Source organism: Heliconius melpomene, chromosome 7 (assembly GCF_056956725.1).
Source record: "Heliconius melpomene rosina isolate 202511_hmr_F chromosome 7, ASM5695672v1, whole genome shotgun sequence".
In the NCBI taxonomy this organism is placed as follows: Eukaryota; Metazoa; Arthropoda; class Insecta; order Lepidoptera; family Nymphalidae; genus Heliconius; species Heliconius melpomene.
In genome coordinates this window covers 13,098,113-13,107,545 of record NC_140395.1, presented here as the reverse complement: position 1 = coordinate 13,107,545, position 9,433 = coordinate 13,098,113, and the positions used below count along the sequence as shown (strand labels likewise).

General features: G+C 33.5%; 1 protein-coding gene across 1 annotated transcript; it reads right to left on the bottom strand.

Annotated features, from left to right (window-relative positions):
- Positions 1-412: 412 nt before the first annotated feature.
- On the bottom strand, positions 413-9,429 carry Ns3 (nucleostemin 3). Its single transcript, XM_085187939.1, has 10 exons — positions 9,236-9,429; positions 8,776-8,999; positions 8,016-8,237; positions 7,235-7,355; positions 6,326-6,868; positions 5,850-6,002; positions 5,577-5,715; positions 4,153-4,349; positions 2,252-2,340; positions 413-700 (listed from the first exon to the last, which is right to left on the bottom strand). The coding sequence occupies exons 1-10, from the start codon at positions 9,329-9,331 to the stop codon at positions 577-579; spliced, it is 1,908 nt and encodes a 635-aa protein (XP_085044065.1). The 5' UTR covers positions 9,332-9,429; the 3' UTR covers positions 413-576.
- Positions 9,430-9,433: the final 4 nt, after the last annotated feature.

Sequence of the window (9,433 nt, the reverse complement as noted above, 5' to 3'; positions counted from 1 at the left end):
AAGGGCGGCAAAATTAAATCGATTACTGTTTGAAAATCAGCAAGTCAGTAACTTTAAACAACTGGGCTAAAGCTCATTTAGGATCGTGGACATGACGTCACTTACATAGACTTGCGTAAATCGGATCTAGATTTATTAGTGTTAAATCTTCGTTTTAAAGACACTTAAGTGGGTGTTACTATGTTTACTTTCCACTGAGTGGGCATGGGTAAGCATTGAATGATTCATATATTTCATCTATTCTTTTTTATTTGATCTATTTTAGTAAGAATGTATTAAATTGTGATAGGGAGTTAAAGATGTGGTGATATGACATTTCTCTTCTTAACATTCACATAAATGTTTCATGACATATGCATAAATGTCAAATAACCTACGTTTAATTACAACACAAAATAAATAAAACAAAAAATCTTATGAAAAAGGGAACTTTTTAATAAAATATTTAATACACTTTAGTCGCAGGTTGGAGTTCATACAGCCAAGTGTTACAGACTGTAAAATATATAGATTATAAATAAATGGGATAAATAATTATAAATACGTAGTACTTATTTATGTGCAATCTGTGGTAAATTAGTGTTCGTCTAGGTGGGCGTAGACTCTTCTTAGTTTTTCTCTTTTATTTTTATTTGCATGTTTCTTCTCAAGCTTCCATGGCTTCCCTACGATTGGTTTGTCACCTTGAGGAATTGTAGCACTGAAAATAAAATGTTATTATTAAGGAGTATCTTTATTACGAAGTTCTTTAAAATTACTTTACTACTAAGAAACAGCATAGAGGAATTCAAGAACGCGCTTTGTCTCGGTACCAGAATGAGGAAATGAAAATATCAAATATTTCATTCCCCCGAGTAGGAATCGAACCCACAACCGTCGTGATTACAGTCGCACGTATAACAGCGCGGGACCCACCACCGCATTTTACCGAAAAACCATCACAAAAGACAAACGCTAAACATTATCAATAACAGTTAGGCCAAACTTAAATAAACTTCAAAACGGTCTCCCTGGAAGGAGGCCAGGAGTTGGGCGTAAGGCGTTAATTCATAAAACTTTAACTGCTTTACGATGGCGGTTAACGAGCGTGAAAACGAGCGTACAGTAAATACGGATGCAATAACGCGACGGCGCGAGGAATGTGAAATACAGTATGTATGTATAGGAGAGTAGGTACTTGTGATACAAATATGCTTCACGCAGTATCACGCACGCAGCAGGATAGCTAGAAGGAATCTAGTATTAAGAGACTTCGTTCCCCAGTTCCCCCTGGAGGCATTGCGTGTTGAGTGGCGGAACTCAACGCGGCGCTTTGCCTAGAGCGAAGAAATAAAATTGTAAATTTAAAGAAATATTTCATTTCCTCAAAATTCCAAAAAAAATCCTCCTTACAAATTCATATAACTCAAGTCTGCTCGAGTTGACCTATAACTGTGCCATAAAAGTAAAATACGCGAAGTCTGTAAATAGATTGAAAGTAAAGAACCGAGTGACAGATCACTAGATAGCTTTTTTCTTTCTTTTACTCTTTTATTTTTATTTGATTTCATTACCAGGCAGGGGAACCTAGTGATAAGACACTACATTCCCAAGTTTCCGCTGAATTGTGGAGACATTGCGTTTTGAGTGGCGGAAATCAACGCCACGTTTTATGTTGTTACCACAGTGATGAAATTAAAATATTAAATATTCCATTCCCTCATGTGGGAATCGAATCTACAACCGCCTGTCTCTTACTCATTAGAATAAACACGTACCAATATCAGAATGCCGACCCCACTTTACAACTACCGTTTCGCGTTACATACGACCGTGTTTTATTAAATAATAAATACGCTCTACATCCATTTCTCGGAGAAGTCAATTCTCTTAATTTATTCCGTCGTACATTTCAATATAACGTTGTGAAAATCGACAAAGTGAATATAAATTTTGCTACATAAATGTTATGTATGTATAATAATAGAGGTTTCAGTAGGTTACTTTGTGTGCTATTTTGAAATCTATACTAAAATCATTAAAATATCTGTTTGGTTTAACGCGCTAATCTCAGGAACTATTTTTTCAAATTGAAAAATTATTATTGTGTTGGAGTCCATTTATTGAAGATAGATAAAAGAGTAAGATATAAGTAACAATGAAACTGTTGCATAAATACACAATTGATACACATCTCTTAAGGCACGAATACAAATACGTTATAAAAAAAATTAAAACTAATTGAAAGTTATAATATTTGAAATAAACTCACCCTAGAATAGGTTTTCCTTTGACATGAGCCCCACTCTTTTGGGATGCAAAGAAGGAATTGTCAATTTCTGTGGATTTATTCAGCCAACCCTGTGAACAATATTGAAACAATAAAATTAATAAGTACTTAATGGTCAAGGAAAAAATTTTTTTGTATCTCTAATTACGAAAATATTTCACGCTAAATGGGAATCAAATCTACAACTGGAATCGTCACAGGTTATTTAACATTTTCAAATCGATATTCAAAGATAAACTGTTTTCCTACACAAAAATAATATAATATCTAAAACGATAAAACTATAAAGTACAAAACTATTTTAAAAGCTTTAATATCATAATTTATAAAATTTAGGTTATTTCATAAAAGTTTATCGCCACCCACAGCAATAGGAGGCAGTCAAAGACATTAACACGTAATATTTCACTCTAGTGATATATTTATTGATATTATTTTAGAATGGGAGATAATTGAGGTCATAGTGAACACGATGGTTGCGGGTTCGATGTATACTAGGGGGAATGGTTATTTTTAAGCTTCACGCTGTTTACACATAGAGCAGGGTATAGAGAATCTAGTGTCAAGACATTTCGTCCTGCACTTTCCACCGAAATTAGTTACACAGCGTGTTGTTGTCGGTGGATATCAATGCTACGGAATGAAAATAATTCTATTGCCTGAATCGTACCTATAACTATCGTGATTACAGTCAACTGTTCCACTGCGCTATATTGGTGTCAAGACAATGAAAATTCATTTTGCTCATTATGGTACAGTTGCAAGTATTTGGAGAATTTGGCGACTATTTTTCGGCGTTACGCTATATCCCGCACATAGCGGTGTAGGCAGAGGAAACCTAGTGCTAAAACACTCCGTCCCCTATTTTCCGCTGAATTCTGGAGGCATTGCGTGTTGATTCGCGGCACTCAACGTCGCATTTTGCCCCGACATCAGAACGAAGAAAATGAAAATACTAAATATTGGATTTGAACAACTGGGAATCAAACGCACAACCTGTCGCGTTTATAGTCACACTGTGTGCCAGCGCCACGACTGGTCTCATAAAAATAATCATTATCATAACAAATTGGACAACAAGAGATCGATCAAAATAGCATTACAAGATTTGCTTATATCGTTTGATTGATTGTTTGTTTGGTTCATTGGTGGGTTGGTTATTAGGGTGATACAGAATTAGATAGAGAGAGATAGTTAACTAAACTAGCATGGAAATTCCTATAATTCTTATAAAAATCTTCACTTCCACGCCTTCCCTAGATTCTTTTATTTCAGCTTCAAGCTGTATCCCGCAAATAGCAGGATTACCAGGGAAGGGAGGGAGAACCTAGTGTTAAGGCAATTTGTTTTCGCGACATTGTGTATTGAGGGGCGGAACTCGATACCGCGCTGTGTCTTGCTGCCAGTACAATGAAATGCTAAAGAGAAGCCGTCAGGGTGCAATAGCTTAACACACCTATTTACTAATTCATCATATAATTAGGTAATATTTGATGATTTGATGTAGGTTTTTTTAAGAAGCACTGACAGAGAAAATATTTTGGAAAACGTATAAATTTTGAACGTAGAGGGTGTGTGCTTATGTTTTATAACAACTTCAATATAGCTTAGAGATATGCATAGCATAGAGGCACAAGCATGCGGCTGTAAACGCGAGAGATTGTGGTTCGGAAAAGAAAAAACTATTGTTGGGCTTAACTCAACGCCGCTGTTTTTTTATCAGAGCGAAGAAAATAAAAATATTTCATTTTTTCGAGTAGGAATCGAAATCAGAACGATCACGTTGACAATCAGACGCATTGCTTCACGACAATCTCTAAATAGTATTTTTCTACTTAAATAAAGTTATTATTATAATAATAAATTATAATTTCCATACAAACCTCTACAGCCCTGGCTTCCCTCGGCGTGGGTTTCCTCTCACTTCTTCTGTCGTCGATCAACACTTCGATGGATGCGGGTTCACATCCCGACGGCAGTTGTTCCCATTGTAAGCGACCGCTGGCCGCGTCTTTCAGGAACAGACGAGCTGACCTCGACCTATCTGGTTGACCTGATGCAGTCATGAAACCTCTGTTGACTGGAAATTTGAAAAAAAATGTTATATTAGATCAACTAAGTAATTATTTTATGGAGTTTTCGTTTCATATTAATACTTTTTTATTCATATACTAGCGGACCCGGACGCGGCTACGCCTGCTTGAAATATAAGAATATAATTCCTATAGAAATATATAATAATAAATATCAATCTAGATGAAATGCTAAAAGTGACTATTATATTTGTTTTCATAAGGATGAATATCAAAATGACGCGGTAACGAACGCAGTCGCGTAGCGACGACGGTTGTTATTAACATGGCAGAATAAATTGCATGTCAAATTAGAAAGTATTTTAATTTAATAGTATATATGTGTAATGTAATATTATATAGCCTATAGCACTTCTGAAGAATGCAGCTTTCATACAAAACAAAAACAAAGTAAATCGATCCAGTAGATCCAGAGATCTTAGCGGGCAAACAAACAAACAAACAAACAAACAAACAAACAAACAAACAAACAAACAAACAAACAAACAAACAAACAAACTCTTCCGCTTTATTATATTAGTATAGATAACAGGGCAGGCAGAGGGAACTTAGTGTTAAGACACTTCGAACCACATAATTTTCGAAACATTGCGTGTTAGTGGCGGAACTCAAAACCGCGCTTTGTCTGTCAGTGTAGGGAAATGAAAATAATTAATTTTCCCAAGTGAGAGTAGAATAAACAATTATTACCATTGCAACAATACACTATTCATTGCGCCACGACGGCATCAATGTATACATAAATATAGTATAACGTGTTTTCTTTGTATGTGGAAATTGAAAATTTAAATCGATAATTCCATCTACAAGTTTGTATTTTTTTATTGAGTATTCAGTATTTCAGTTAAAAACAAAAAGATCTGTACAGGTAATAACATCATAATTTCTTTTATTTGCAAGAGTAATCTAAAATTGCAATTGTTAAAATTCATTTAAAAGCAAAACTATTACAACAACCGAAAAATAAAATATTTTATTGTTTTTTGTTTCCTTAGGGCCGGCTTGCCACAGTGACTTCTGTCTTTTTACAGTTTTAACATTGTAGGTTCAATCCCCACTCAGAGAATAAGTAATTTAAATGTTATGTTAAGTATGGTACTACAAAGTTCGGCATTGAGTTTCGCCATTCAACGGTCTCTCAAATTCGGAAGTGAAATGAAGAACAGAATGTCCTAACACTAGATTTTATCAGCGAGAAATAATTAAATACTCACAAGCGTGTGCCGTAAGTATTTTCTCATACTCCTGTCCTTTTTCCTCATACTCTGGCAAAAGCAAACCATATTTGTTTGCAAATGTATGTCGACTAACTAATTCGCAGAGACGCGCCATCGCAGCATCGTGGGAACGCATCTAAAATAAAAGAAAAATATTTATCTTAGAACAAAAACTAGATATAATAAAATAGTAAATGAAGTGTTCTATTTAACCCAAAAAAAATTGTTAGTATAATAATTTTATAAGCAATAAGGAAATAATAAAATCACCTGATCAATTGGCAACACGGCCGTCAACAATAAGTCTGGTGCGACCGCATATGCTGGCAACACTAAGCCGGGGCAGTCCAGTAACTCCACTTGTTCATCCAATATTAGTGACTGTATGTGCCGAGTGTGGCCCGGCATTGAACTTACACTTACCTACAAAAGATATCTAAGTATAGAATATTTTGAAAATATGTTTAAAAATATATGTATCGGCGGCGTCTCTTTTAGAGAGAGTGTTACAACCATTACCCAAAGATAATGGCTTAGAGGTATCATTTGCTTAGTATATTTGTATTAAATATTTGTAGTAAATAGCACTTTGGAAAAAAAGTGTAAAATATAATATCAGTAGAAAAAGTAAAATTTTCTATATATTTTCATTAATAACGCTGCTGTATGTGGAGCTCAAAATTTTAATTCATTTAATTAAATTTTAAAATAATAATAAAAAAATATTTAATTAATTAGTCACTCACTTTTTTAGTCTGCATCAGAACATTGACGGAACTAGATTTCCCTACATTTGGATATCCAATCATACCCACTGTCACTCGTGGTGGATTCTTTAGATTATCTACTTTCCTACTTTTAAGCACTTCCAATAATCTATCTCTATCAAATATTTCCCATGAATTTGACACTTTATCTACACTTTCACTTTGATCTACACTTTCTTTATTATCTGTGTCACTTATATTACTTGTAAGTAAAATAGATTCTATAGGTTTGCCCAATTTTAGATTTTCCATTATTTTATCCAAAGCCAATTGTATTTGATCTATTTTATTCGCTGTATTATTAACGGCTTTATTTAAATCACCCAATTGTCGCTTGAAAACTTCAATATCATCTTGCATATCGTTTAGAGCATTTGGATTGTCCATTTCTTCGGAATCTATAGATTCGGTACCTGAGTCGCCATTCTCTTCGTTATCTTCTGTTTGAGCGTCAACACTTTCCTCTGTTATCTTTCTCTCTTTTGTACTTTTTGCAGCAGAAAAGAAGATAATTGAAATATTCTGGAAAAGAAGAACAAGTTTTTTATCATTTAAGAAAAAAATATTTATAAACATAATAGATTTTAAGGCCTTGAACCCACACTCTTGGATACAGTATAAGTACTCTTATTCTATAAATTCTTATCAATTTACGTGCACATTCCTATATGCCACAACTTGTTTATGTTGTTAGCATCTGTATCGAGATTTTGCTAGACTTTTCAATCTTCAACAAGATCCTGCTAGACTTTTATATTTGTGGCTTTTATTTTATGATTCTAATAAATATGAAAAAATTTAAAATGTATAATCTATATCAATGTTTTTCCTTACTTTAATTAAAAAACGTTACTAAGAAGATATAAAAAAACAGTGAACCTGACATACCTCTTTATCAAAGTATTCCGCCCAGCACTTGCGGCCATATTCAGTGGTAAGATCTGCTTTATTTAACAACAGTATACATTTGCATTTTTGTTCAGCTGCATATTTTTCTAAGTCTTCACATCTGAAAGTTTACATTATAAATTATAATCTTAATTTATTTCAGCCAGAGGGAATAGGACGACAAACACGACGACGTTTTTATCTTTTATAAATAAATGAAAACTATTTGGAAACTTTTAATTTTTTTCCTATTTAAACTTTTAAATTCTTGAGACGGCGGAACATAACGCCGCATTTTACTCTATTACTAGAGTGAGGTAAAGAAAATTTGTTTGCCCCAGTGGGAATCGAACACACAACCATAGCATTTACAGTTCACGCCAAGCATGGTCATGACAATTTCTAACAATCATCTTATTATTTTAAAACAATTTTTAATTATAAAATAATATATTTGCTTTTATTTTAAGTTGAGAGGCCAGTCATTGGCGCAACGCTACACACTGTGCTGCAAAATAGATTGGTTGTGGATTCAATCCCCAATCGAGGAAAGGAAATATTTATTTAACTTTATATTTTTATTTCCTTGCTCTGGTGTTGATCAATAGTACGGCGTTGAGTTCTGCAACTCAATATCCAACGCCTACGGAACTTGCCAGAAAGTGGGAATAAATGTGGGAATGTCTTAACATAAGGTTCCCTGTGCCTGCCCTGCTGTGTGCAGAATAAAGTGTGAAGATGATTTTAATTTAATCTTTTATTATAATAAAATTTATCTTACCTAAACAAAAGTGGATTTCTTGCATCCAACAATATTAAAACAATATCTGATTTCTCTAATGTCCTCCACAATTGTTTCCACAGTTCTAAATTTCTCTCATATGGTGTCACGGCTGCACCAAGTTTTGTTTGCAATTCGTTTAAATGTCTACGCCAGTCGAGGAATGCATTTCTTTCTTTTATAAGTTGTTCTTCTGGTGTTATACTCGGATTCCATGGGGGTCTAGAAAATAATAATTCATATTTTCTTTTGTTATCTACAAATATCTTGAAAAGTGTGGGCTTTTCAGCAAGGAACAGATAGTGCATATATTATGTACAAAAAATATAGTGGAAATGATCTTGCAAGATAATCACTATTGACAAAAGTGTGTATTTATTAAACAGAACCAGGCTGGTTTCAAACAGTCACACAAAAAAGATACTGTTCTGTTTGATTTCAAGACTACATGTTGAGTGGTAGAACTCAAAACCATGCTTTGCATTGACAGAATAAAAAAATAATAATAACTGATCCAAGCCAGGGCTCATGACTATTGAATTAATAATCAGATGCTGAACCACTGCATGGTAATATCTTTACAATTTTTATTTTGTTTCATGATATTATATTTTGATTGGTAGAACTCAAGAACATGTTTTTTATTGGACTAAGAAAATGTCAATTATAATTCACCCACAACTGTAAATTCTTTTCTAGTGTGTTATGATAGTATTTTTCATTGTTTACTTCATATAACACAATAATTATTCATAAATACCTGCGTGGTACTGTGAGTGGTTCATCAAAATCTGGTTGAGAGGTTGCAATATCAACAGCACAAGGAGCTGATTTAACATATTTGACATTCATTTTTTCTGCTATAAACTCTCTGTTAGCCAGTTCAGCTGTGGAAAGAAACTCTTGGAGTGAAGATTCAGCTGTGACTGATTGTAAATTAAGCCTGCCCCAGTCGTAGCCATCATTGACTTCGGTTGTATGGAGCTGTTAAAATTTAATAAATAAAAAATAATAAAAAATGTTATATATATGTTATGTTGGTAATATACAGAGAAACTCATAAAAACTATAAAGCTTGGTTATTACAAGCATTACTTAATAATATTTATAAGAATTATTGCAAAATTGACAGTAATAGTGTGACAAATATTTATAATAATAAGTTGTAAGATCTACTATTTGATATAAATTTAGATATCTATGTAAATTAGCTATCTCACCATAGTATTGTCTTCGACATGTCGGCGATGTCTATTTTTTGAATATCTGTCTTTAATTAGGGCGCGCCCAAGCGAATCTTTATTTTTCTTCCCCATTCTGACATGCAATTAGAATTTGTATAAGAAATGCAAAGTTACAATTAATAGGAAATAAACGTGGTTGAAAACACAAAAACGTGACGTATACGTCAAAGTCAA